We start from the raw sequence: 26,378 nt of genomic DNA on the forward strand, positions 1-26,378 counted from the left end.
ATTCGACACTGATATTGATTCTGTTACAGCATTTTATTATACTAGACTGCCTTTTTGGCATGGGAGGCTGGCGTCGTTGTATAACACTTTTGTTTAAACTTCCACCCATGATGATCCTCAACGTGTAGATATAGCCTCAACTTGAATTGATCCGGGTGGTTTTTTCTATGGCACTTTCCAAGAAGGGCTGTCGCTACGCCTCTACCTCAACTGATAAGATTGAATTCTATATCATCCCCCGTTCTGCCTTATTCACCGATGCCAGATGTTTTGAACCTTCCCCGTCTTCTTCAGAGATACAGAAATTCTGCTTGACTTGGCCATAATACTCAAAATAATGACCATATCAATGTATTTGTGAGACATATATTTACAGACCCTCCCAGAAAACCCGTGAGAAGAGATTGGGTATCATGTCTATACTATTGTACAATGCAGTTGAGCAGCTTGCGCCTAGTGCATCTCCATGCGCTTATTCGTCTTTTAAACGGAGGTGATAGGTTTCTAATGCCTCTTCCGTCATCATGCTAGGAGCCTTGACCATGGCATCATCGCCACCCTTGCCGGTCTTAGGGAATGCAATGACGTCCCGCACCGACTCCTTGCCCAGCATGACAGCAACGAGGCGGTCAAAGCCGAGCGCCAGTCCAGCGTGCGGCGGACATCCAGCCCGCAAGGCATCCAGCAGATGGGAAAAGTCGGCCAGCCTCTCGGGCCTCATTTGAAGGATATCTCGGAGGATGAATTCTTGCACGGCTGCGTCGTGGATACGGCGACTGCCACCGCCCAATTCGACGCCGTTCACGACGAGGTCGTAGTGGTCGGCCACCGCCTTTGTGGGATCTGTCAGGAGCAGGTCGACGTCTGCAGCGGTCTTGGGTGCGGTAAAGGGATGGTGCGTGGATGAGATGCCCGCTGCACCCCCCTGCCCTGGTTCCGAATCACTGGAGGGCGAGAACAGGGGGAAGTCTACCACCCAGAGGAAGTCGAACCCCGTTGGGGCAGGCTTGAATCCGGAGGAGACTGCAGCGGTGTGGAGTGCGCGGCGAAGGTCGCCGATTGGAGTGGAGCCACCGGCAAAGGGTGCTCTTTCACGGGCTTGGATGACAATCAGATCGCCGTGATCGGGATCCAGGAGTTCCTCAATACGTTCCGCGGCTTCAAAACCGAATGGCTGGAGGCCACACAAAGGTTTCTTGGCGTCATACACGAAGACCCCCGGGCCACCTTCAGGATTGTTATTAAATGGAGCAGCAGCTGGGGAGTCGAGGAATTGCTTGATGAACTCGTAGGTGGCGACGGGGTCATTGTCGTTGCCTTCAAATTTGAAGGCCTCGATGATGGGGTCCGTCAAGGGAGTGATCTTGCTGACAAGGTCGACAGGTAGAAGATAGTCGATCTTAGAAATCTCCATTCCAAATCTTGTATCGGGTTTGTCTGACCCATAGCGGCTCATTGCCTCCTGGTATGACATTCTCCGGAACGGGCCGGAGGGCGCTTCATCTTTCATCAAGGAGGACCAAAGTCTGCGGATTATCCCTTCAACGGTCCGCATGACATCCTCTCCTGTAGCGAAAGACATTTCCAGATCGAGCTGAGCGAGGAGCTTATGTTAGATCGCAGTATGAAGGTGCACAACAAGATTCAATGCTCACCTGTGTGAATTCTGGTTGTCTATCCGCTCGGAGATCTTCGTCGCGGAAACAGCGCGCAAACTGGTAGTACCTTGGGATACCACTTGCCATAAGTATCTGCTTATATTGCTGAGGGCTCTGAGGCAAAGCGTAAGCCAGGCCACGCCTCCGAGTCGGCACCAAGAACTCGCGAGCACCTTCCGGTGTTGACTTGAAAAGAAGAGGCGTTTCGATCTCCACAAAAGGAGGTCCACATTGTTCCAGCTCTTCCCTGCATATATTGCGAACTCGAGCGCGGAATCGTAGGGCATGCCGGAGTTCATTGTCGGAGCGCAGTTGAAGGTATCTGTGTTCCGGAGCAAATGCAGTTCCTGGAGTCATGATAATGTCCTTTGGGAATTCATTCAGAGGCTCAATGTCCGCAATGTGCACCTCCCAGCAGTCGCTGTTCTCGGTATCTGATCCTTTTCCCTTTTTTGGCTGCACGATGCCCCGTACAACCACTGGACTATTCGCATTAATGGATCTGAACTTCTCAAGAGGGCTGTTCTTAATAAACGAGACAAGCTGAATGCTGTGTTTCATGGTTGGATCGGTCAGGCGAGCAAAAGATAGCTTTTTGGAAAGGTCGGAGCGGGGTCCCAGGTATCCATGAAGCCGAACGTCCTGTTCTGCAGATGCATTTGCGAGGAAGGTCTCAAAATCGCTTGTTGCTGGTGGGAACTCAACTATATCATACAAAATTTAGCACCTAACCCTGTGCAGAAAGAGAACTGTGGTAAAGTGCGACAGGACGGGTTGTTCATACCGGCTTTTTTATACTGTTCCAAAAAGTGTCGAGTTGAAGTAGGACTGTCTTGACGTTCGAGCAGGCAATGCCTCCTGTGAAAGGTCCTAACATGAGAGAGAGTTCTCAGTCCATTTCGCAGTCCTGATGGCCGACTGCGGAGGTAATTGGAGATTTCAATATAGCTCGTGCGGAGACGAGGTGAATAACGTCCCACACTGCTCAGAAGCATACCGAGCCGGGTTTGATGGAGAGCTTATATAAATTTGTAGTTTTAATAGTCTCCCCAATGGACAATAGAGCTGGTATCAATGCGCTCCAAATTGACGTCAAATCAGCCATGATCAAAAGACATCCAGTCTGATCCCCACATTGTTGAAGGTATCGCAAGCTTTCCCGGCAGAAATGCACCGCTCAATAGATTGGGAATAGCGTCCCCTAGCCCACTACAAAAATATAAAACCTCTGGGATCCACACTAGTTATTTTCCTTTTTTCTTCATCCTTCCAAGTTTTGTACAGGTGAGTTGTAGCTCTCAAGATTCCGCTACCAGAATCGCACATAATGATTTTCTAACGTTCCCTATTAGATGATGAAAGCCTAGTGTGTTCTATTTGATCTATCGCTCCTCTCTGAGCCTTGTGGCTCTCCCTTCGGGGTTCAAGGGCTGCTTGACTCGGGATGGAGGGAGAATGATAAAGGCGTTCGGCACATCTCCTTGTTACTTCGACGGACGCGATGAAGGCATCTCTGATCCCAAACACATTACTTGGTGGTGTTTTCTCCATGGAGCTTCCATATGGCCTAGGATCCTAGAAACGTGCTGCGGCCCCTTCGTGGTGCTGTAGCACATTCATGACAGGAATCTCCGGACATGAAGAGTGAACTTACAATGCTAGACTAGTTGAAATAATTGAACAATGCAACTAATTACCTACTTCCACCACTTTTTTTGCGCTGTCGGCTTCTAAGGCGTTTCTAGGAGTACATCTATTCAACACATTTACCTTCCGTTCAGTTACTGTTGTCCTGTAGAAACGTAGTCATCTTGAACCTCTACTTGTCGTCCTTGCGAAAGAGAAAATTCATATTTCCTTTGGATCCCTAAGCTCAACGCAGTTATTTACGAAGATTGACCTTTTTTGGAGCAGCTCCGCATTAATATTTATCCGTTGGGGAGAGCAGTTGTTCGGCTTCTTATCATCACCGATAGCGATAAATTTCGTGACCCGGCAGGTCGGGTTATATGCGTCGCTGACCCGCATTGAAACCAATTAACCGCTTTCACCTTGCGGTTAATTGAGGTGCTAGTTCTAGGTTGGAACAATGAAGCCGCAACTGTTGTCTCTGCCTCGCGCAGGACGCTTGCGCATTCCGGTAACTCTAAAGCCAACAATGCACACGGGCTACGGTGCGCGCAGCTACATGCGAACTGCTCAGATTGCGCAGAAATGCTCCTTAGGTGCTCAAGGAAACCACTTTCTTGTCAATTCGTCGATACGATCGCCAGTTAGGGAGTCAAGAAGGTGGATTACCCAGAAACATATCCAGAAGGTGAAGGCTGGGGAGGAGCAGTGGGCTCAGTTTGCTGCGGAGATCAAGGCTGGGAAGCGGAAAAGCTTCGTTGAACATCTAGAAGAGAGAGGGCTGATCCATGATGTCGTCGGGTGAGTGGTACTTGAATGCAGCCAAGTTCTCCTTGTAGTAGCTAATGGAGTTCGACTTGAAACTACAGCGAGCGCGACTTACTACACCGGGTTTTCACCGAGAAGAGAGTCGGGATATATGTCGGAGTAGACCCAACAGCTCCCTCCCTACATGTTGGCCATATGCTGCCGTTCATGGTGTTGGCCTGGGGTTACGTCTGGGGTCTACCGGTCACCTATCTGGTCAGTTTTTCCTCGCCCTGACATTTGAATCGACGTAAGACAGCATGGCTGATACACAACAGCTCGGCGGGGCTACTTCTAGAATCGGTGATCCCACTGGGAGGTTGAAAGGACGAGAGGCAATGGATTCTTCTGTCCGAAAAGCAAATATGGCGAGCATGCACATGCAGTTGAAAAAGTTGGGGGCCTCTGTGGAGCAATACGGCAAGAGACATGGATGGCACAAAGAGAAGATCTGGCGGCGAGCTCTGGTGAACAACAACACATGGTGGAATTCGACATCCTTCCTAGAAGTGCTACGGGACCTGGGCGCCCATACGCGGCTTGGTCCCATGCTGGGTAGAGAGACGTGAGTCTAATTGCTATCCTTCATTTATTGGGTCATATGATTACTGATCTCGATGATTATAAGTGTGAAGAACCGGATGACTAAAGGTGACGGAATGTCTTTTGCGGAGTTCACATATCCCCTACTGCAGGCATGGGACTGGTGGGTGCTGTTCCGAAAAGGTGTTCAGGTACAAGTTGGAGGTTCCGATCAATATGGGAATATCCTCTTCGGCATGGATGCCGTGAAGTCGATCAGCAAGAACACTGCGATAGAACAGGACCGAAATCCTCTGGAAGATGATTTAGACAAACCGATTGGGTTCACTACGCCACTATTAACAGCAGCGAACGGCGAAAAGTTTGGAAAGTCTGCCGGTAATGCCGTTTGGTTGGATAAGGACATGACTTCTACGTTCGAGCTTTACCAGGTGAGCCTATATAAATCCTGGACGGCACATGCAGGAATCGCTAACTATGAGTAGTTCTTCGTTCGAACACCAGATGAGGTTGTCGAGCGCTACCTGAAGCTGTTCACGTTTCTGCCTTTGCCTAAGATTGCCGAAATCATGGAAGAACAGAATAAAGACCCTTCAAAGCGAATTGCTCAGCATACACTGGCTGCCGAATTCTTGGAGCTGATTCACGGAAAGGAAGAGGCCGACGCAGTTGCCTTACAACATCGTCAGCTTTTCCGGCCACGCTCTTCGACGGCTGAACCTAGTCCTATGCCCAAGGTGACCAGTCCGCCTAGCAGCCATGCAAATTCGCCCGCTGCAAGCTATGCCAATCCCCAGTCTGGGAACAAATACGCTCCCCAGACCAATTTCGCCAACATGGGCAGCCCCCATGTCACACTTCCCCGCTCCCTGGTCTATAACCAGCCATTCCACAAGATCCTGTGGCATGCAGGACTGGTCTCCTCTAAAAGCGAAGGCCATCGCATTGTCGCCAATAAGGGCGCATATGTGGGAAGTCGCCCAGGAGACAGTGGCCCCATGGCTGATGACCTGTCGTTCACGCCCATTGAGACATGGCTTCCGGAAAAGACGCAGGAGTACATCATCGACGGGGATCTCTTGCTTCTGAAGCTTGGCAAATGGAAGTTCCGGATGGTAAAGATCGTCAGCGATGAAGAATTCAAAGAGCGCGGACTCACCGCTCCTGGTTGGGAGCTGGAGAAGTCGGAATCAGAACCGGCCGCTGAAAAGACAACGGAGGTGAAGTCAACATGAGGCAGTCTACTTCATGCATGTATTTTTAGACAGACCTGTAAATATACTAGCGATATAGATCACATCCCAAATTATCCTCGGATATTGAACTTGCGTTGCCACTAGTACTTTGGCACATCATGCACATAAGCAGAGAGACTATTGAACTTGGCAAGACCCCTGAGACACTACACTTCGTCAATACCGACCAATTGCATCCCCGCTGTGAAGATTTCATTACTATACAGGTGACTCGGCAACGCCGTATGCACATGCTGACTTTCATATCACACGGAAAGCCAAGACATGAGGCTTTTGGATTTTTCTTCGTGCACATGGGACCCTTGATCATCATACCATCCAAAGTACCTTCTTACATCCAGTATGCTGCAGCTTACCCAATTAAGAGTGGAACCTACCGCTGAAACTACGACAATGAGATCGTTCCTTTAATATGACCCTGGCTCCGATGCCTTTTTGTGATTAATCATCACAAACGCGATGATTAATGCCAAGTATCTGGAAATATGAGGGCATTTACACAATCTGCATGACTGCATGATTGTATGAGTTCGAGGTGCGTCTCAACATGTCTGGGTCGAGGCCGTTGCCAATAGAGAGCTGGGGAATGCCAACCTGCAGCTTCACCATACCTTCTGGACAATTTCCTTGGAGGAACTCAGTGTCGACAAAAGACTCCAATGACACGTTGTATGCAAAAGCGGATTTGACGGATTGTAACGTCTCTTCACTGACTACGATACTCCACAATGGGACGATTTTCATGGAAGCCATTTACAGCCGTGGCACTCAACTTGCGATGGTGCAGCGTCAGGCAGTCTCGTAGCCTCAAGCGTCGGGTGGCCCCCGTGAAATGGATCTCGGTCAGCATCAAGTAAGCCAGTCTCTACAAAGAGAAAGTGGAGGGGATGCAGGGAGCGAAGGTGGCGATGGTGCACCCACTGCCATGATTACAACTGATGAAACATTTGGCCCGGAGCTCAGGATTGACAGGACGAAGGTGAGCTTTACCTTCAATAGATCGTCAAGGCTGAATGCAAAGGTATAAAAGCAGCCGATTTCCCACTGCAACTTCGATCTCAACAACAGCATCATCAAACTCAAATCAGTTCAAACAACAAGACGAAATTACAATCAGCATCTCGCTTCAGACAATATGCAGTTCTCCGTCCTCAGCATCGCTGCCCTTCTAGCGGCCACCTCTGTCAACGCCACTGTGTACCTGGGACTGCGCACCAACTATGATGGACATAAATCCCAGGTGGCATGGTATGTTTGAACGATGTCCTGACATCATCACAAACGCTGACCAGGTCTCCGAATCAGGACCAACGGGACTCCAGAACCCTGCAGCGGTTTCACCACCATTGTCGACAGTGACAGCAACCCCTGTGGAAGAAACTTCTATGTTGACGGCAACAACGGGCCTTTCCGCTTTGAAGGCTGCGGTGGAAATGGGCTGACCCTCTTCCGCAACGGACAGTTCAACAGCAACTGCAAGTTCGAATCTCGTACCATCAATTGCAACGGAGGAGCAAAGATTGCTCAAGGCTGGTCTTGCTATTAGGCATCAGCCAGCCGAAGTCACCGCAATTTGGAGTGCGCTCCTTAGGTCAGTCGGAGACATCATCGTTTGTTGTGGAAGGGTGAGGAATAGGAACAGTGGGAAATCCTGTGCTTGTGCTCGAAACACGGCTTTATTATGCTTGATCCATGCCTATGACAATGCCGCCCGATTTGTCATGCATAGATCGCGGCCCGTTGTGGGAGAGTATAGAATATTGTAGCTTCCCTAATGAAGTATATGCTTCAGGATTTTCTCTTCTCCGACGCGTTATATGCGAGATTCTCCGTACAGAGATATATCCGGCAGAATATTTTCTGCGCCAAGTACTACGTAAATCGACCTGAATCGCTGAAGTGGTGTTTCGAGAGTGGATAGCCCAGAGGCCAAGAAATGACCAGTACAACGTACGGAGTACGGAGTAGATAGGGCCACTAAACGCGTCGACGCGCTGCGTGACGCCTCCTTATCGGACGATCCGCCATTTTTCCGTCCTAGGACCTCTATCAACATTCGCATTGCCTTTCCATCCAGCTGCTTTCTATCATCTTCGGCATGGATTATACATCATCTTAATTGACACATTGTACCAGCCGACCATTGAGTTTTCGTCAGAATGGCCAGAGGAGCTGGTGCCGCATCCTCTCCCACCACGGCGACACCTCCGTCCGGAGCGCTGAAACGATCCACCTCCAGCACACAAAACATGAAGAACCAGCGGTCTATTCTGGGTTTCTTCCAGAAATCCTCGCCATCGGCGCCATCTGGTGCGCGTAACACAGAACCTGCCTCGTCTCCCGCAGAGAGGGCCTCTGAGAAGCGCGAGGCGAATTCCAGCAAGGCGACATCGAAGATAGAGAAGAAGAGCATACCCAGGTTCACACAAGACCTGACTCCTGTGCCAAGCAGTGACTTGGTTGTGCCTGAGGAGGATGAGGATGAAACTCAGGTATGCTGATATTTTGGACGCCGCACCGCATGCTAGGTTGGCAGGTTGCTGATTGCGCTTGCATAAATACAGGACGTAGAAAAGAAAACTGCTTCACCCTCCCGTCGGGTAAGTCTATCTGTGCAGTTTTATTTGCGGTTGAAATCTGGTAAATCCAGTCACTAACTGCGTCTTAAAGGCCAAGAAACAGATCAGTTATGCCGAATCCGAATCTGAGGGTGAAGACGACGATGATGTGATATTCGGGCCCAATAGACGAAACAGCCGGACCTCTAAAAGACGCAAGATTTCTCCAGACAGCGAAGATGAATTCGAGCAAGGTGGTGAGGTGGGCTATTCAGATGACGGTTAGTTACAGGATTGTTCTGCGGCCGTTATTGCGCTGTTGGGACTGACAGACTAGCAGAGATGGACGACTTTATCGTTGCGGACGACTCCGATGAGGAAGCCAAGACATCCAAGAAGCGTAAGAGACCGTCGAATGCTACGGCTCGTAAGGCCTCCTCTCTTCCTGTTCCTCCTTCTCCCGTAGAAGACCTGGACTTGGATGTCCCGGATGCCTCCTCAGGCACAGCTCTGAAGTGGACCTATGATCCTGAGAATCAGGAACCCCGCCAGAATCGGACAATACAAGCTACGCCGAAAGGTACTGCCACTCCTGCCAAGCAGAAAGCACATCTCAGGGAACCTGAAGACCGGTATCCTTGGCTCGCAAACATTCGGGACATAGATGGACACCCACCAKATCACCCCGACTATGATCCTCGCACTATATATATACCCCCACTGGCGTGGGCAAAGTTTTCTCCTTTTGAGAAGCAATACTGGGAGATCAAGCAAAAATTCTGGGACACGGTTGTCTTTTTCAAGAAGGGCAAGTTCTACGAGCTGTATGAGAACGATGCTACAATCGGTCACCAATTATTTGATTTAAAGCTCACGGATCGTGTTAACATGCGGATGGTCGGTGTGCCTGAGATGAGCTTAGATCACTGGGCCAATCAGTTCGTGGCCAAAGGATTCAAGATTGCCCGTGTGGACCAATCTGAATCTGCACTGGGTAAAGAAATGCGCGAGAGAGACGGAAAGAAGGCTGGCGGGAAAGAAGACAAGATCATAAAGAGAGAATTATCCTGCGTCCTTACGGCTGGCACATTGGTTGAAGGCTCTATGCTGCAGGACGATATGTCTACCTATTGCGTTGCGATCAAGGAGGCCATTATGGACGACCGTCCCGCTTTTGGGCTTGCGTTTGTGGACACAGCTACTGGCCAATTCTCTCTGTCGGAATTTGTGGATGATGTTGATATGACCAAGTTCGAGACATTCGTCGCACAGACTCGTCCCCAAGAACTGCTTTTGGAGAAGTCCACGATTTCTCAGAAAGCTCTGCGCATTTTGAAAAACAACACTGGTCCCACCACCATCTGGAACCACTTGAAGCCTGGAAAAGAGTTTTGGGAGGCAGATATCACTGTGAAGGAGCTCGATGCTAGCGAATACTTTGTTTCTCAAGATGATGATAACTTGCAAGCCTGGCCGGACACCCTACGAGAGGCTCGAGACAAGGAATTGGTTATGTCTGCGTTCGGAGCCTTGGTCCAATATCTCAGGGTTCTGAAACTCGACCGCGATCTGATCACGATTGGTAACTTCTCGTGGTATGACCCTATCAGGAAGGCTTCCAGCTTGGTTCTTGATGGACAAACCCTGATCAACATGGAAATATTCGCCAACTCATTTGATGGTGGCTCAGAGGGGACGCTCTTTCAGCTTCTAAATCGCTGCATTACCCCTTTCGGCAAGCGTATGTTCAAGCAGTGGGTTTGCCATCCATTGATGGATGCAAAGAAGATTAATGCGAGGTTGGACGCCGTTGACGCCCTGAACGCTGACTCGAGCGTGCGAGACCAGTTCTCTTCCCAGCTGACCAAGATGCCTGATCTCGAGCGACTTATTTCCCGTATCCATGCAGCCAACTGCAAAGCGCAAGATTTTGTGCGTGTGCTGGAAGGATTCGAGCAGATTGAATACACAATCACTCTCCTCAAKGACAGTGGCTCTTCGGGAGAAGGAGTCATTGGGCAGCTGATTAGCGGGATGCCGGACTTGAATTCTCTGCTGGAATATTGGAAAACGGCTTTCGACCGCAGTAAAGCGAAGGAAAATGGCATCCTGGTACCCAAACCAGGTGTTGAGGAAGACTTCGACACCTCCCAAGAGCGTATCGAACAATTGCACCGGGATCTTGACAACCTCCTCAAACGCCAACGCCGTGAGTTGGGCTCCACAGCCATCTGTTATCGTGACAATGGAAAAGAAATTTATCAGCTCGAGGTGCCAATCAAGGTGAAGAATATCCCTAAGAATTGGGACCAGATGTCGGCCACGAAACAAGTGAAGCGTTATTACTTTCCCGAACTGAGGTCTCTCATCCGCAAATTGCAAGAGGCGCAGGAAACACACAGTAAGATCGTCAAGGAAGTCGCTGGTCGATTCTACGCACGATTCGATGAGAACTACACGACATGGCTGGCAGCCGTCCGAATCATCTCACATCTGGATTGTCTGATAAGTTTGGCCAAAGCCTCTTCGTCGCTGGGACATCCAAGCTGCCGCCCTGTCTTCGTCGAAGGCGAACGGAGTGTGCTTGAATTTGAGGAGCTGCGCCATCCATGCCTTCTCTCTTMGGTGGAAGACTTTATTCCCAATGACGTGCGTCTGGGGGGCGAAACGCCGAATATCAATCTTCTCACTGGAGCTAACGCCGCCGGAAAATCCACGGTTCTCCGAATGGTAAGCAGGCATTCATGCCTTAACTTTCTCTACGAAAAAGTGGACTAACTGTTTTTATTGCTCTAGACATGTGTCGCTGTTATCATGGCACAAATCGGCTGTTACCTACCCTGCCAATCCGCTCGGTTAACACCTGTTGATCGTATAATGTCCCGTTTGGGTGCGAATGACAACATCTTTGCAGCCCAGTCCACATTCTTCGTGGAGCTCTCAGAGACGAAGAAGATATTGTCTGAAGCTACACCAAGATCGCTCGTCATTCTCGATGAGCTTGGCCGTGGGACTAGTTCTTATGATGGTGTCGCTGTTGCTCAGGCAGTGCTGCATCACGTCGCCACTCACATTGGAGCAATGGGCTTCTTTGCGACTCACTATCATTCTCTCGCTGCGGAGTTCGATGGTCATCCCGAGATCACACCCAAACGCATGAAAATCCATGTCGATGATCAGGAAAGACGTATCACTTTCTTGTACAAGCTGGAGGACGGCGTTGCTGAAGGTAGTTTTGGTATGCATTGCGCGTCCATGTGCGGTATCCCGAACAAGGTCATCGAGAGAGCCGAAGTGGCTGCCAAGCAGTGGGAGCACACAAGTCGTCTGAAGGAAAGCCTGGAGCGCCGGAAGGGCGGCGGGTTCATTGGCTTGGGGTGGTGGAGTGACGTCGCCTGGGCTCTTCGCGAGTCTGCTGCTGACACTCCCAGCAGCGAGAGCGTCTCCGACTTGAGCCTTGAGGTACTCCGCAAAGCTATTGAAGCTCTTTGAGGTATCGAAAGTGGAGGTCATTAGTAAGGTTCGCATAGACGTTACGTCCCCGCTGTCAATTGATTCTTGTCATTTGCTTCGTGGCGTGGGGGTATGGCGCCGGAGTTATTCTTACTGTATGGTTTGCGAAAAGATCGACAAATGAGGTGAGGGAGCATTTCGGGATATATATCACTCAATGCTACAGAATCATTCACCATTGTGCAAAATGGTTTCGAATGGTGTGCATTTAGTTATAGAATATTTCAAAGCAATATATTCGTGTCGCAACATCGAGGACTCTTTATCTTCATCTCGCCTCTTGAAGGCCCGAATTATTAAGGACTCTATGTGAAGATAGCATTTGAATCAGGAAAACAAAAGGGCATTGACTATTCAGGGTATCTTCTCATCTAGCTAAGCAGGACCACCCATCATTCCATAGTAGTCCACCACGGCGTCAACCCAAAGGACTGAAAGAACAGCTGTCGATCAAAAGAAAAGTGCGTAAATGAAGAAACAATAGTCATAAGCGAAATCCACTTGAGTGTTGTCATGCCATCAGTCATTAGGGATCGGAACACGAATCTATGCAGTGTGATCCTCCGCCTTCACGGCCCCCTGGGCAGCATCCAAAGCGTCGAGCTCTGCATCGAGGTCCGCATCGTTCATGACCTCGTCAAGCTCAGCTTTGATCGTGAGCTCCGAGTCATCATTATTGCCTTCCTCCATTGGTTCATTCTTGATGATGTCTTCGGACTTGGAGGGTTCGGATTTGACTTCAGAGGCATCGTTTCTGTCAATAATACCATGAGTTAGGTAACTTCACGTCCAAAGAGACCAAGCAGATGAGCCAAGTAACATACCCATTCTCCACATTGCCAGCTCCAGCCTTAGCAGCCGCCCCCTTCTTCGCAGGTGTTTTTCTCTGCCGCTTGGGCTTGGTAGGCGTTGCAGCTTCCTCGCCATCGGCGCCCCCATCCTCCGCACCTGCGGCAGCCTTCTTACGCTTAGCTTGTCCTTTCTTGGGCGTGGCCGTCGCGGTCTTGGAGGACGAGGCTTCGCCGGCAGCGGAAGAGCCATTCTCGGTGCTGTTGTCGGGGTTGAGCTCGACGAGCTTGCGTTTCGCCTTGTTGAACATAACGTTTGCGGAGCCGGCTGTGTAGCCGCCCTTGCTGGCGAGCTTTTCGTAGTCGATCTAGGTGATTGTCAGCTACGTGGCTCATGTTGTCTAGTAGTTCAGGCGCAGATGTCTACCTTGTATTGGTCTGTGATGCAGAGAAAGCCTAGGATGAGGATCTTGGCTTCGGCGGCAGAGAGTCCCAAGATGCCCTCGGGTTTGGCTTTTGCTGGGGAGGCCATGGTTGTTGTTGGAGAGGCAAACGGTCGAGAAAGTAGCGAGTTGTTCTGTAAGTCGAGAAAGAAAGTACGGAGGCTGGAGGAGAAATAGGAAGCGCACGATGATAAAGGATGTTGTAGGAGGAGAAGCGAGAGAGAGGAGAAGAAGGTGCAGTAGATATAGTGCTAGTGAGAGGGTCTGTGAGCGAGTTAGGACAATATGATGAAGGAGAAACACAGAGTCAGACGCAACACAAGTCAGGTAAAGAGAAATGTGAGGCGAGGGTGAGAATTGGTTGTGTCGTCGTGTGAATAATGTTGAAGCAGAGTAGAATCCAGCGTCCAGGTCCTGCTCTAATGACCGACATTTGTCTTCTCAGTGTTTCAAAAGTGTGGCAAGGGAATATCCTACATTACAGGGAATATGCTAGGTAATTTGTCTGTATGCGTTGCTTTCTTTTCAATTTTCAGGTCTTCTAACTTCGCCTCAGTCGTGGTGAGGTTGGAATCTGCCTGTATACATGCTCCCACAGTTCAGGATAAAATGTGGACGACTCTTTCCCTGGCTGACTCTTTTCTGCCGTGTAGAATTGCCTCAATGTCCTACCTGCCCACCAAGGTAGAGGAGCTGGGTTGGTATTTCGGAAGCTCACAGGCCGTAACAAGGCCTTGTCACGAACCAGGTCTCCCAATCGCACCTCAGTCTGCCGCGGGATCGTCGTGAACTTCATAGTATTGATATATAATGTAGCTGTTGGAGGTAAGTTCTTCGCATACTGTAGGGTCTGCTCCCGCGAACGACGAGCAAAAACGGGAAGCGCAAGGTGTACAAAGTTCACAAACGGGGCAGAAGTGTAAGCAACGAAGAGCATCGGTAACGCGCCACCGACGACCACTACTGAAGGTCAGCTATAACATTTCTGCTCGGGGATTCCCACAACTTACCAGCCGGCGCTATATACCATGGGTAGTCGTCAGAGAAAAAGGCTGGAGCCACGATAAGGCAAGAGACTCCAAAGAGAAATATCGTCGTGATACGCAACATGCCCAGGAATATGACCTTTCCCGTCCCCCCGTGATAGATCAATATCCGTTCTGGAGGTCCTATAAGCTTGCTCTTAGCATCATGTCCAGAATATCGGCTGGGCTTGGTCCAGGGTATCCCGCTACCTCGTCTGATGGTGGTCTTTGCGTGTGTCGTCGGGGAGATCGTAGAAGCACTGGAGCCGGTCAGGCTACCATTGTTCTCGTTCGGTTTCAAAGCAGGTGAGCCTTTTCCTTTGAATGCGTTCTGAGTCGTCTTGAACCGAGTAAATAATCTGCTACTGAGATCTCTCTGCACAGATCGTGGGAGAGCCGCGCGCAATTGTGGGTGGAGGAAGCATTGGATCCTCATCTTGAGATATACTGACGTATATCGTCAATCGATATGCGCTGAATAAAGAATGGTAGCAAACAGTCTCGACCAACTGACAATTTCAATGATTGCACGGAAAATCCGAGGGAATGACGGAATGACTGCGCGGCTGATCTCCGCACCGGGCCTTATCTAATTTACCCGCCAGCCGACTTATTCAGGCCTTCTTGGCGCGGATTGATTGTCCTCCTTGCTTTTGTCTCGACCGTCTACAATTCCTTCCATTAGATGTCTTCTGGTGCCCAATGTCAGGTTTGTGAGAGTAACTGGGCTGCCTGAAGCCAGTAAGTCTCAAGTATATCGGAAACAATCCAAGGTCGATGATCACTTGCCATGAAAGCCTGCTAGCATCATCCTAAAAGTCGCTATGGTTTCGGCTTACGGTGGCCTTGTTCGCTGGCTACTTGCGATATGCCTCACCCTGCCATTTCTGCTCCTACCCGCAGGAGCGTACGAGTCGATCTCAGATGAGACCTTGAAAGGCTTGCCACGACCGAATAGCGACTTCGATATCCACAACGGAGCACTACTGGCCCCCATCCTGCAGCCCCGTGTCCCTGGCACCCCCGGCTCCACAGCGGTGCTCAATCACTTTGTGGATTTCTTCCGCACATCTTTGCCAAACTGGAAGATCGAATTCCAGAACTCTACGTCGAAAACGCCAGTCTCTCATGGCAAGGAGGTTCCGTTCGTCAACTTCATCGCGTCGCGCGATCCTCCCTGGGCCGCGGTGGGCGACGTGGGCAGACTGACGCTCGTCGCACACTACGACAGCAAATACACACCGGAGGGTTTCATCGGGGCCATCGATAGCGCGGCCCCATGCGCGATAATCATGCACGCGATGCGCAGCATCGACGCGGCCCTGTCGAAGAAGTGGGAGGCCATGCAGGCGCAGGGCCGAACAGACGCAACCCTGGAAGACCAAAAGGGTATACAGGTGCTCTTCCTGGACGGCGAGGAGGCATTCCATCTCTGGACGGCGACCGATTCGCTATATGGGGCGCGCTCTCTCGCCGAACACTGGGACTCACAAGTCCACCCGGCCATGTCGGTCTACAAGACTCCGCTCTCGTCCATCTCACTATTCGTGCTGCTCGATCTACTGGGTAGCAAGAACCCCTACATCCAGTCTTACTATGCGACCACCCACTGGGCCTACCAGAAACTGGCCGCGCTCGAGAAGCGGTTCCGCGATCTGAAGCAATTCAAATCTTTCTCAGGGGACGCTTCCGCACGGCAATGGTTTGCTGACGGCGGGAAGAACGAGCATCAGCTGACTACCTCCTCGGGCATACAAGATGACCATGTCCCGTTCCTTGCGCGCGGCGTGGAAATCCTACACGTAATCGATTCTTCGCCGATGACGGGGTTCCCCAAGGTCTGGCACAGCATGGATGACGACGGTGAACATCTAGATCTGGACACGGTGGAAGACTGGAGCATGCTCTTTACCGCATTTGCAGCCGAGTGGATGGAACTGGAAGGCTTCATGCGCGGCGGTGAGGCACAACCCAAAGAGAAGCGATCTGGTTCGGAGAGGAAGACTGAATTGTAAGCCAGGCCATTATGACCTTGTTGTATCACAATCTATGTTACACAATCTACTGTCCATGGATTGCTATTGAATTGAGCCTGCGCTGACTTTCAATTGGTCTGCCTAGCATCTAAGGTCGGCAAGTTATACATATGTCAACTGTCCATCCTGTAACTAAGGAGTTTTGGGTTATATTCTATACCTCAATCTATCAACTCGCAGCTGGCCTGCTTGAAGGGATACCTGCCATTCTATCTTACTTTCAGAAAAGATTGCCCAACATATACCCTGTCATCGCCGCAAGGCCCCATGTCGGCTGGAGCACCGTACGCAAAATCGCAGGGCCCGGACATACCCCCAGTAAGCCCCAGGCAAGACCAAATGCCGCCGCACCAGTCACAAACCGCCAGTCAATATCCGCCACAGTCAATGTAGGCAGTCTCCAGTTATCCGCCAGGGTAGGTTTAGCGGACTCCTTTCCGTCCTGTTCCTCTCCCTTTTTCTGTCCAGGCTTCAAGGACAAGTAAGTCGCAAGCGACGGGCCGATTCCGAACAGAATGATGAGCGCAAGCGAAGGATCCCAGCGAGACGGATCGGTAAGCACGGCGAAAAAGCGGAGGACTTTCGCCGGATCAGCCATTCCGGAGATGAACAGTCCCAGACCAAATTGCAGCCCAGCCAGGTACGAGAAGATCGTCCTCGACTTCTTCGACCGGTCCAGCACCCGCGGAACGATTACGAAGTTGGTCACGAGGGTCAGAGCGGTAGTGGTGACCATGAACGCGAGCTCCTCGACCGACGGGTACACGGGGGTATAACAGGGGATACCGGACGGGCAGGGCGGAATGTTCTGGCCCCCGTTGACGAAATTCGCGGTCAGCAGGGCGGTGGTGAAGAAGATCGCTGTTGCGATGAGTGAGCGAGGCGACAGGCGCGAAAGACCGCAGAGCATGTGGCCTGATGTGCAGCCGCGGCCATTCTAGTTCAGGGTCCTCCGTCAGCAACAAATCCCAGCAAAGCGGTCGCGGTAGCCATTTACCTTTGTTCCCCAGCCCAGTAGGAACCCTATGCCGAGCGTGGACGCCAGGGAAGCCCAGGAGTTCGGCGCAGGTGGATATGTTGGTATCAAGGATGGCGCGAACAAATAGATTGGGGCCACGCTGGAGACTAATCCTGCGATTATGGGGACATTATCGCAGCTGGGATTGAAAACGCATCCGGACAATAAAGACGAAATGCCAAAGACGGCTCCATTATGTAGAAGGAGGCCTGAGGAACTCTGGAAAAGTAGCAGAGCTCCAAGGGATGTGTGGATGGGCGTGAACATTTCGACCGCTTGCCAGGTTGAATCACTCTCTAGAAACCAATTGACATGAGGTTATTCCTCCCATGCCACGAATTCAAAGGATGATTCCTCGAGTTCACTGTCGTAGACGCTTGGCAGATTGTCAAGGGGTTCACCATAAAGAAGAGCAAATTCACAAAGCCGTCGATGCGCCACAGTCATTTCTTCCGACTTTCTCTGAGATTTGTTCGGCGATCGTGTGCTTCCGCGTCAATGACGAATATCAATGGTCCCCGAGCAGCTTATTCAGTTTCCAATCCATGGATGAAGGTTGGGGAGAGCTCTCCACCGTCCGCAGGTCCCCGAACTGAAGCATAATGAACAATGATTTCAAGGGGTAGCATTCTGGCTTCTAGCTACTTCGAGGGCCAAAGAGTTTTAGGTTTTAATAGTCGCTGAGTTCCCGAGAATACGAGAGGGAGATTCTCCAGAAAGAAGCTTGTTAGAAGCTCAGTCCGAGCACATTTTATTATTGTGAAGGTATCTCGGGACTCCTACAGGAAGGTTTGGTCCCCGAACCGGACTTTACTGGAATGGCTTGTTTTCATCGGAATGATCGACATCTCCACCGGGCTTCTGGCTAAGAAACCTGTGCCTGGGAGAAAGATCGATAAGACGAAGACCAGAGGAGGTCCTGGTGTAAATTGTCTGTTCAGGAAGAGTGTTTGTTGGCTCCCATAATGGATTAATAGTGGTGCATAAGACCTGCAGGAGAGGCGCATATGACAGCCGCAATACTAATCGCTTACCAACTATAACCTATTCATCTGCAAACACTGGTGCATATGTGAAACAGTGTGTTTTCATATTACATTGACTTGAACGAAAGAAAAGAATCTAAACAACTCTATAATGATAAGTTAGCAGCACGATGGACTGCATCTGGGGAGATATTGTCCATGCTGTTTGGCAATGGCTGTAACCCTTCAGCAAGCGAAATGGGTGATCTCGATGAGATACCCAAGTCTGTTTCCCCCTCCAAGAACACTCACTGATGACATGGATTTGACAACAGTATCCCATGATGCCTAAGAATTTTTTTCAGAGTGAAAGACCCCATGAAGTCTGTAAAGTGGAGTCCATGGCTTGCCTCTTAATAAAGCGTCAGTCCGTGTAGACTCCAAACACTTTCTGTCATATTTCGATCAGCGATTGGTGTATTAAGGGCCCGAGACGTAAGGATGACAGGGAGACCAGTCAAGCCATCTCTCCAGTATCTCCGTTTTATGTCCGGCAGGTTGTACCCGCGATCTCAAGCTTTCAATGGAGGGAATTGCTGGTCTCCTTGAGTGTGGAAGTGGATGCTAGAAAAGTTGGTGTCTCCAGACCAAAGGCCATCAAAGGATAGGGGGGACCTTCAACGAAACTCCACGAAGCTTGACGGAGGAAAGACATAAACTTTGTATTGATTACCCATCCTTTTTTTGCCGCCCACAACATTTCAGACAGAGCCTCACCACGCAGGGAAGTGTCTCTGAATACATGGCAGTGCCTGCTTCATCGAGAAGACGAAGCTCTGGTTGGTTTGGACAAGCTCAGACGATGGTGTATGGCGGTTTCAAGCCTGTAAAGCGAATGGGATGAAGCTTTAAGTTTCAATGCGATGTGGATCTAAGGGTCTAACCACTGCCCACCACGGCTGGTCACTTACCTACTTGTAGAAAAAGGAGGGATAATTAGTACACAGCCAGCTTGAAGTACCATAGGCATATTTGCTTGCACGGGTACTGCCCAAATTTTGTGAAAGCATGGAGCGAAGGAGAGTGAAGTATAATGATGGAATATGGATGGAGATATAAAAACTATGACTAAGCAATGCATAACACAGATGATCATCATCGGGCCCTGGCCCTGACGTTCTCATCTCTTTTCCACTCATGATTATTGACAAGCGTAGGTTTCGACAGAGCAGTTGAAGAATCTGTGACTCATGGAATACCCTCCAAACGCTCATGTGATGATTTTCCAGAGACCCACGAGCAGTTCCGCTCCGCTCCATACTTGACAGCATTATGAAGCGCAGTCTGAACGGGGAAAATAAACAACTACAGTCCTCGTCGACTAGCGATCAGGTTCTCGAGGATAGAAAACCATCTTTACTATCAACACTAGATGCGCCTGTCTCGCCACCTAGAAGAAGGAGTCGGGCCAAGAAAACCTCGAACGATCAGCCTGAACCTTCAATACCATCCGCGAAGCAAACAAATGTCGCAGACTCGAAAACCCCCAGTTCTGAACCAAGCCTTGCAGCCATCGAAGCTGGCAAAATAGAGGTGACAGACCACCTTAAGATCTTCTCCTCCAGACTTGCGAGGTGTGCTCGTCCGGTATCGCCCCAAGTGCCTCGGCTGCCGATCAGAGACTGGGTGGATCTGTACGAACGAAACCTGCATCCAAACGGCCGACACTTTGTCATTCATCAACATGATCACCCCGTCGCAGGACCGCACTATGACCTGCGGCTGCAGTTTTCGGAAACGAGCTCTGTCAGCTGGTCGATCATGTACGGATTACCTGGTGATCCCAACAGTCGCCGGTTGAACCGGAATGCGACTGAGACGCGGGTGCATTGTTTCTGGGTATGTTGTCCGATGGCTCATCGTATTTAGTGAGAATTGTTCCCTTTACATTACTCTGACTGCGTTCGAACCTACAGAACCACCTAATTGAAACAGCATCCGCAAGTACAGGTAGCATGATCATTTGGGACACAGGGGAATACGAAATTCTTCCTTCCCAGTCCGAGCCAGAAATGGCCGAAACAGATGACTCCCGGTCAGAACTCTCAGACGCATCACTTCATTCTCCTGTTTATAAGAAGACTGAGAGTGAGAAGCTCCGCGAGGCTTTTCGCAACGTACGTGGCATGCTCCCCCCAGCCCTGACCATAGCTGATCGCGTGCAGAATAAAATCCGCCTCCGACTCCATGGAACCCGTCTTCCGGAGAACTATACCATCATCCTCCGGCTAGACAAGAATTTTGACTTTGCAAAGCCGTCTACACGGGTTCCTCGGAAGAGACGTAGACGGACTACTCGTTTATCAGCCACCCGTCCGGAGCCCAGCACCTCCTCAGACTCTCCCATTTCAGACGGGGAATCTCACGATCAATCTGCAGACACAGGAGCAGACATAGACACAGCCACCATGGCCTCCCATTCTGAATCCGAAAGCGCCGTAGACCATCAGATTCGGGTGAACAATGCGTACCCCGGTTCCACTAACACCATCGGCTCGATCCACCAGCGACGATGGTTTGCCACGTTGGACCGGGCCAACTCCGGGTTTGTCCCTGAGCATGCTAAAGCCAAAGCTGGGTCAGGGAAGAAGAGGTGGGTGCGCAAGCGCAATGTGCGGACTGGACAGGAACTAGGGTTCGAGCCGTTCTATGTTCGCGGGCCTGAGGTTGAAAGGAGTGTGGTCACGGGGAGGCTGGGGAAGGATGTGTTGGAGGATGAAGCTGTGAGGGATTTTGTGCCGAGACGGGGGTGGAGGGCCGTTGTCGAGTAGGATTCCCCTGGGCCCGTCGACCTACAGCGGACTGGACTCTGGGACAAAGCATTTCATTGCTGCTGATCGAAACCTATCCGGACTACATGAAACGATCATCCAACAAAGACCTGCACAAGGACCTCATTGCTCCATCCACTATCCAATCCCATTGCCTTCCACGCCGCCTGAACATCGACCGCTAGAACCATAGCATGAGCACCTCCTTCCTTCCAAACCGTCTTTCTTGGCACGGCCCGGCCACGAATAGTCACCATGAAATTCCGGGCAATACTCCAATCCTGCAAGTCAGAAAAATAAATACCCAGAGTCCCCAGACCTTTGAGGCTGACGTCGAAACGCAAGCGGCCATTCTCCGCCATGATGATATCACTGTTCGCCACGGCGGCTGCGCCGGTCATCTTACCCAGCAAGCCCAAGATAGCGACGTGGGTGAGCCTGGAGCCGTCCGCGTTGCAGCCTCTACTCCCCTTGAGGGTAAAGGATTTGGTCGGGTAGGCCGTGAGAATCTCCCATTCTTTCTGCTCGAGTATAACGGATACGAGGGCCTTGTCGTCGGATGGACGCATCGGCTCGGTGATTTTGCCGCTTGTGTGTGCACGGATAATGTACTGGCCATCTGAACCTGCATGAATGCCAGGGAAATCGCGCAAGGGTACGATGCAAGAGGATCCCGCGGCGTGGATATTGAAGAGTCCCAGAATGCCGCTGCCAGTCTTGGCCCAACCGGTGTACGTGCCGATGCGGAGGATGTTGCCTTCGTTGTAATCGTGGTACATGTCCAGCGTGCGTCCCACGATGCTAGGTCTGAGGATGACTGTTGATCCATGTATAGTTGGCGCGGTCATCTGGTTAATGACCGGTAGGCCATGTTTACCAGGCTCGTCAGTGATGTATATCGGGCCACCTGAGAGGCATCGTGCAGCTGCATGGAACGAAGCGTAGGGATGGCACGTCTGGAACATGTCCCAGTCCGGCAGGACGTTGAGGTACCGTGTCAAGAGGGCATTGTGTGCGTTGCAAAATACATGCCATGTGTGAGATGCCGGGATCTCCGGGAAGAAGTCATCCGAGTTGCGCAGAGCGATCTGAGGCTTGTTCGTTGGGAGCTGGGAGTGAAAGATGGCTTGGGGGATCATGGACATGCACGAGATTGCCCTTGTACTGAAGTGACTCAGAGAGGAAATGGACCATGCGTCCTGGTAGGCGTTCATAAACCGTCGGCGGTCCACGGGGTCTTTCAGCAGATCAAGGAAGAACTGGGCGTCCGTTTTGACCGAATCAACACCAACAGAGGTTAAAAAGCTGTAGAAATCATCATAAAAGCGCTGAATATCTTCAGGGTCAATGGCCAGCAATGACCCCTTCTCGAAGGTGTGCGCACCGGGCCCTCCTGTGGCCGGATCCGTAATCTGCACCTCTTTGGTCTTGTACGCTCGGGCAAGATCCCCGTTGGGCGAAATTCCACCCCAGTATCCAAAGAGGGCATGCCAGACCGCGATATGCTGGATATTCCGATGCTTCTGGCGGATGGTCTCTATGGCCTTTTTAAATCCCTGCGGGAACGCTTTGGGATCTGCCTCAAACCGCGTCCACGCCCTCTTGAACTGTGACTCGCCTTCGTTGTCGAGAGCCTGCCAATTGTCATCTATAATCAGATTTTGAATTTTGATTTCCTGCTCCTTCAAGGAGTCAAGAGCGAAAAGAATTTTTTCTTCGGTCAGGTTCTGCCCCAGCCCGTTCCAAGTACAGTAGCTTAGGCCATCATACCACTCCGACATCCATTGCGCCTGAGGGTCCTTTTCGACCATCACAATATCATTGTCGACGGGCGAGACGGGAGTCGGTGATCGATCAGACAATACCTCTGTAGCGTACGGCCTGACCATTTTCCGAGCTTCGTATATGACAGCGCTCATTGCTACTTCGAAATCATCGGCGGCAGAAGCAAGCACCTGGAACTTGCTTGCTTCAGTGTGATCGCTCTTAGCCTTAATCACGACTTCCCTTTTCTCGTTCGAGGCAAGCACAGTCAGGACATCACTGATCCCAGAGACTGCCAGAAGAACGAGATGGGAACCGTCAGTCCGCAGGAAGGAACATAATACGGCATCCTCTGTCAAGCTGAAATTCTTCTTTCCATGTCTAGGCCCTAGCCATGGAATCCATACCCTTACTAGGGCGAAATAACGGGCGATTGAGGATGGTTGGCCCAGGGCGACTCGCTTGAAGCCTGACTGGCCCTCTTTGGCAGCTTTTACTGATCCCGAAACGCTCCACAGAAGAGAAGCAGGGGCCTCACTCGTACGCGATTCGACCTCGATCTCAGTCGACAGATTATCAAAAAACTTGCCAAACCCCTCTCTATCTGACGTTGTAGATGCATTTCCATATGTCATCGCAGAAGGACTAAACGACGGTGCCCGAGCGGGATCTGTAGCAACAGACGAAGAGACACCCGTATCGAACCGAGAATTCCGCGCCGCAAATACCAGCTCCCCGTCATTGATATGGCGTTGTTGGTTCACCCATTGCCATTCTGCCTCTGGAGTGGCTCGAAATCGAGCGGTGAAGTGTGCATAGCCCCCGGTAGCAGGGAGCGCGATTTCCTCGGAGAAGACATAGCGACGGTACTTATAATCTTCCTCGTCCCCGTTCATCAGAGGGGCTACAATGGGCTCACATTTCTTCAGCGAGAGTGCCGTCCATTCGGAACTGGAGAGATTATGCCAAATCTGGGCTTCCCAAGGCTGCTCTGGGAATAAGCTGCTTGACTCAATTACCACGGTAAAGCGAAGCTATTGTTCATTAGCTTATTTGATTGTTTGTAGTAGAACGGATTAAGAGAGGCAGCTCTCCTCAAGTGTGAGATGGACACAAAATCAATGGTAATAAGCTCACCGTATCGTCCTTTTCCGACTGCAATGTATTCTGTACCCTTGGTATACAAGTGACCTGCCCCAGAGGCGGGTAGCACGTCACACGCGCAAACAGACTCATTTGGGCGGGACGGTAGAAGTGAAGCTGTGATGGCATCTGATGGCGACCCGGACCGATGATGGGCCGAGTCGACGTATTCCTTGTGCTAACCTGCATCTCAAGAGTAGACCGGGAGACTTGGGAACATTAAGTCAAGTACGGAGCTAAGAAGTGGAGAGACCTCACTACTTTTGCAGTAGTACGGAGTAGTGTGAAGAGGACCCATTTTCATGACAAGCGCAAATCAGGAGAAGGGGATGCTGGACGATCATGGCGTTATGATGCATGATGAGCTGTTGTGCGGCGGTGGCGTGTTGTGGGCAAGATGAGGGGAAGGTGCAGGCTGCAGTGACGCCCCTCCAGCTTCTCATGGTGTTCCGGAGAAGTTATCCATCTACAAATGTACCTCTCTAGACAGTACAAGAAAGCTAATATATCTTTGCCTAGTGTCCATGCAGAGTAGATAAGGGAATTAGAACGTTAAAAAGACTACCCAGGAATGATGGAGATGGCTTGGCATCATACGTCGATTGGCATTAATCACATCACTCTAGATAGTGCAACGGGCTATGGTAGTACACATGCACTGACAATCCATTCAAATTTGTTGTATTCATCATTAATAGCCTTCGCATAGTCTGATACGCTCGTGTTTAATCAATTTCAATTGCCAGCTTTCCGAGATGCTTTTGAGCCCACTATTGCTTGCCGTTAGCGCCCTATTCTCAATAACCCTCAAGCGAAAGAAGACTCACCATGTATTCATAAGCTTCCTTGGCCTGATCGAGACGGAAAACCTTCTCGTCAACCACGGGGTGGATGTTGTTCACCTCAATGGCCTTGATCATATCGTTCATCAAAGCCTTGCTTCCGACATATACACCCCGAATGGTGCAGATATGGTTGAGTGCTTCAAGCATGCTAGGCTGACCCTTGAGATCGACACCTCCTAGGAAACCAATGATGCTGATTGTGCCCTCAAACTTGATGCACTTCAAACTCTCCCCAAGAGTTCCAGCGCCTCCCACTTCGATGATGTGATCGACACCGACGTTGTCGGGAGTCAGAGAGCGAGCAATTTCACCCCAGTTGGGGTTCGTCTTGTAGTTGATGACATGGTCCGCTCCAAGCTCCTTGAGCTTCTTGGCCTTCACATCAGATGAGGTCGTAGCAATAACAGTAGCTCCAGCTGCTTTAGCGAACTATTCCAGGGATATTGTCAGCTTGTCGCATGTTCCTTGCTCAAGTATGCGGCTAGCATCAGCTTGAAGACGTACCTGCAGGGCAAACAGGCTAACACCGCCCGTTCCTTGTACCAGAACGACCTCACCCGGCTTAAGAGCGTTCAAGCCATACAGAGCATTCCAGCTGGTGAGAGCAGCGCAGGTAAGGGTACTCGACTCGAGGAAGTTCAGATTCCTGGGAGCCCTGACCAGGCCATTTTCGTTGAAAACACCATATTGGCGCAGAGTACCATCGAGGACACCACCGAGACCGGATTTGCTGCTCCGCGTATCGACAGGACCGTACTGATGGAATTGATTGAACAAGGTCACCACCTTGTCGCCTTTCTTGAACTGGGTCACTTTCGACCCGACCTCGACGACCTCGCCGGCACCATCGGAACCGGGGACGACGGGTAAATCGAGAGGGAAGGGGTACATCCCCTGTCAGAATCATAAGTGTCAGCGACATAAGATTTGTTTCCTCATTGCAATCTCATGTGTTGATGAAATGACACACCTTGGGGATGATCAGGTCACGATAGTTGAGCGACGCAGCGCGTAGCATGACGAGGACCTCATTTTCACCACACTTGGGCACCGGAGCTTCCTCAAAATTAAGACTATCAAAACCGTTCTCCTTATCCACAGCAACCCACTGCTTCATAGTTGATGGAGCCATTTTTCGTATGTAAGGCGTCGAGTCCCGGGCTTGTCAATTGAAAAGGTGTCGCGATCGAAATCAAGCTGCTAGCCAGAAATCTACTGATCAGGGAGGCCCAAGCAGTTATTTTAATTCAAACTCTCGAGCTACAGTTCTTGACGTAAGGGAGCTCCACCTGCTATGACCGCACACTGATAACTCTCCGACTCGGGCCATCTTTAACGGTGCCGGGGGATATCCGAGATATCTAGGTTTAGTGGATGAGCAAATCATCAATGCTTGTGAGATCCTCAGTTCAGTCTGCTTATAAATCCGGCCCATCTTTGCTCAGTTTGCTGGATATCGTTTGGGCAACGACTGCCGGGTGTCTCCTAAGGTGGTGTTGATTCTAGCTGCTCAAGGGACCGAAAGTGGATGTGGATACCTTCAAACACCGAGTCAC

The 26,378-nt window shown here is 50.7% G+C and overlaps 11 protein-coding genes across 11 annotated transcripts; 5 read left to right on the forward strand and 6 right to left on the reverse strand.

Annotated features, from left to right (window-relative positions):
• Positions 1-472: 472 nt before the first annotated feature.
• Positions 473-2,653, reverse strand: Asppvi_000753 (aspartate--tRNA ligase MSD1; the record flags this gene model as incomplete). The annotated part of the gene is made up of 3 exons (XM_043297059.1): positions 473-1,594; positions 1,656-2,362; positions 2,443-2,653. The coding sequence occupies 3 exons, from the start codon at positions 2,651-2,653 to the stop codon at positions 473-475; spliced, it is 2,040 nt and encodes a 679-aa protein (XP_043152994.1).
• A 1,163-nt stretch (positions 2,654-3,816) lies between these two features.
• On the forward strand, positions 3,817-5,872 carry Asppvi_000754 (tyrosine--tRNA ligase MSY1; the record flags this gene model as incomplete). The annotated part of the gene is made up of 5 exons (XM_043297060.1): positions 3,817-4,088; positions 4,157-4,310; positions 4,373-4,659; positions 4,723-5,068; positions 5,123-5,872. 5 exons carry the CDS (start codon positions 3,817-3,819, stop codon positions 5,870-5,872), a joined length of 1,809 nt encoding a protein of 602 aa, XP_043152995.1.
• A 1,156-nt stretch (positions 5,873-7,028) lies between these two features.
• Asppvi_000755 (uncharacterized protein) lies at positions 7,029-7,439 on the forward strand (the record flags this gene model as incomplete). The annotated part of the gene is made up of 2 exons (XM_043297061.1): positions 7,029-7,141; positions 7,199-7,439. 2 exons carry the CDS (start codon positions 7,029-7,031, stop codon positions 7,437-7,439), a joined length of 354 nt encoding a protein of 117 aa, XP_043152996.1.
• A 613-nt stretch (positions 7,440-8,052) lies between these two features.
• Asppvi_000756 (mismatch repair ATPase MSH6) lies at positions 8,053-11,943 on the forward strand (the record flags this gene model as incomplete). The annotated part of the gene is made up of 5 exons (XM_043297062.1): positions 8,053-8,385; positions 8,458-8,493; positions 8,564-8,732; positions 8,792-11,181; positions 11,248-11,943. 5 exons carry the CDS (start codon positions 8,053-8,055, stop codon positions 11,941-11,943), a joined length of 3,624 nt encoding a protein of 1,207 aa, XP_043152997.1.
• Positions 11,944-12,510: 567 nt separating this feature from the next.
• Positions 12,511-13,284, reverse strand: Asppvi_000757 (putative histone h1.3.; the record flags this gene model as incomplete). The annotated part of the gene is made up of 3 exons (XM_043297063.1): positions 12,511-12,718; positions 12,789-13,120; positions 13,180-13,284. The coding sequence occupies 3 exons, from the start codon at positions 13,282-13,284 to the stop codon at positions 12,511-12,513; spliced, it is 645 nt and encodes a 214-aa protein (XP_043152998.1).
• A 452-nt stretch (positions 13,285-13,736) lies between these two features.
• On the reverse strand, positions 13,737-14,656 carry Asppvi_000758 (uncharacterized protein; the record flags this gene model as incomplete). Its single annotated transcript, XM_043297064.1, has 2 exons — positions 13,737-14,155; positions 14,206-14,656. 2 exons carry the CDS (start codon positions 14,654-14,656, stop codon positions 13,737-13,739), a joined length of 870 nt encoding a protein of 289 aa, XP_043152999.1.
• A 388-nt stretch (positions 14,657-15,044) lies between these two features.
• Asppvi_000759 (glutaminyl-peptide cyclotransferase family protein) lies at positions 15,045-16,235 on the forward strand (the record flags this gene model as incomplete). The annotated part of the gene is made up of 1 exon (XM_043297065.1): positions 15,045-16,235. The coding sequence occupies one exon, from the start codon at positions 15,045-15,047 to the stop codon at positions 16,233-16,235; it is 1,191 nt and encodes a 396-aa protein (XP_043153000.1).
• A 241-nt stretch (positions 16,236-16,476) lies between these two features.
• Asppvi_000760 (YeeE/YedE family protein) lies at positions 16,477-17,541 on the reverse strand (the record flags this gene model as incomplete). The annotated part of the gene is made up of 2 exons (XM_043297066.1): positions 16,477-17,193; positions 17,254-17,541. The coding sequence occupies 2 exons, from the start codon at positions 17,539-17,541 to the stop codon at positions 16,477-16,479; spliced, it is 1,005 nt and encodes a 334-aa protein (XP_043153001.1).
• A 2,030-nt stretch (positions 17,542-19,571) lies between these two features.
• Asppvi_000761 (uncharacterized protein) lies at positions 19,572-21,070 on the forward strand (the record flags this gene model as incomplete). The annotated part of the gene is made up of 3 exons (XM_043297067.1): positions 19,572-20,138; positions 20,216-20,416; positions 20,465-21,070. The coding sequence occupies 3 exons, from the start codon at positions 19,572-19,574 to the stop codon at positions 21,068-21,070; spliced, it is 1,374 nt and encodes a 457-aa protein (XP_043153002.1).
• A 95-nt stretch (positions 21,071-21,165) lies between these two features.
• Positions 21,166-24,166, reverse strand: Asppvi_000762 (putative raffinose synthase protein Sip1; the record flags this gene model as incomplete). The annotated part of the gene is made up of 2 exons (XM_043297068.1): positions 21,166-23,868; positions 23,972-24,166. The coding sequence occupies 2 exons, from the start codon at positions 24,164-24,166 to the stop codon at positions 21,166-21,168; spliced, it is 2,898 nt and encodes a 965-aa protein (XP_043153003.1).
• Positions 24,167-24,702: 536 nt separating this feature from the next.
• Positions 24,703-25,954, reverse strand: Asppvi_000763 (zinc-dependent alcohol dehydrogenase family protein; the record flags this gene model as incomplete). Its single annotated transcript, XM_043297069.1, has 4 exons — positions 24,703-24,747; positions 24,805-25,251; positions 25,327-25,716; positions 25,793-25,954. The coding sequence occupies 4 exons, from the start codon at positions 25,952-25,954 to the stop codon at positions 24,703-24,705; spliced, it is 1,044 nt and encodes a 347-aa protein (XP_043153004.1).
• Positions 25,955-26,378: the final 424 nt, after the last annotated feature.

This window comes from Aspergillus pseudoviridinutans, assembly GCF_018340605.1.
Source record: "Aspergillus pseudoviridinutans IFM 55266 DNA, scaffold_1, whole genome shotgun sequence".
Taxonomy (NCBI): domain Eukaryota; kingdom Fungi; phylum Ascomycota; class Eurotiomycetes; order Eurotiales; family Aspergillaceae; genus Aspergillus; species Aspergillus pseudoviridinutans.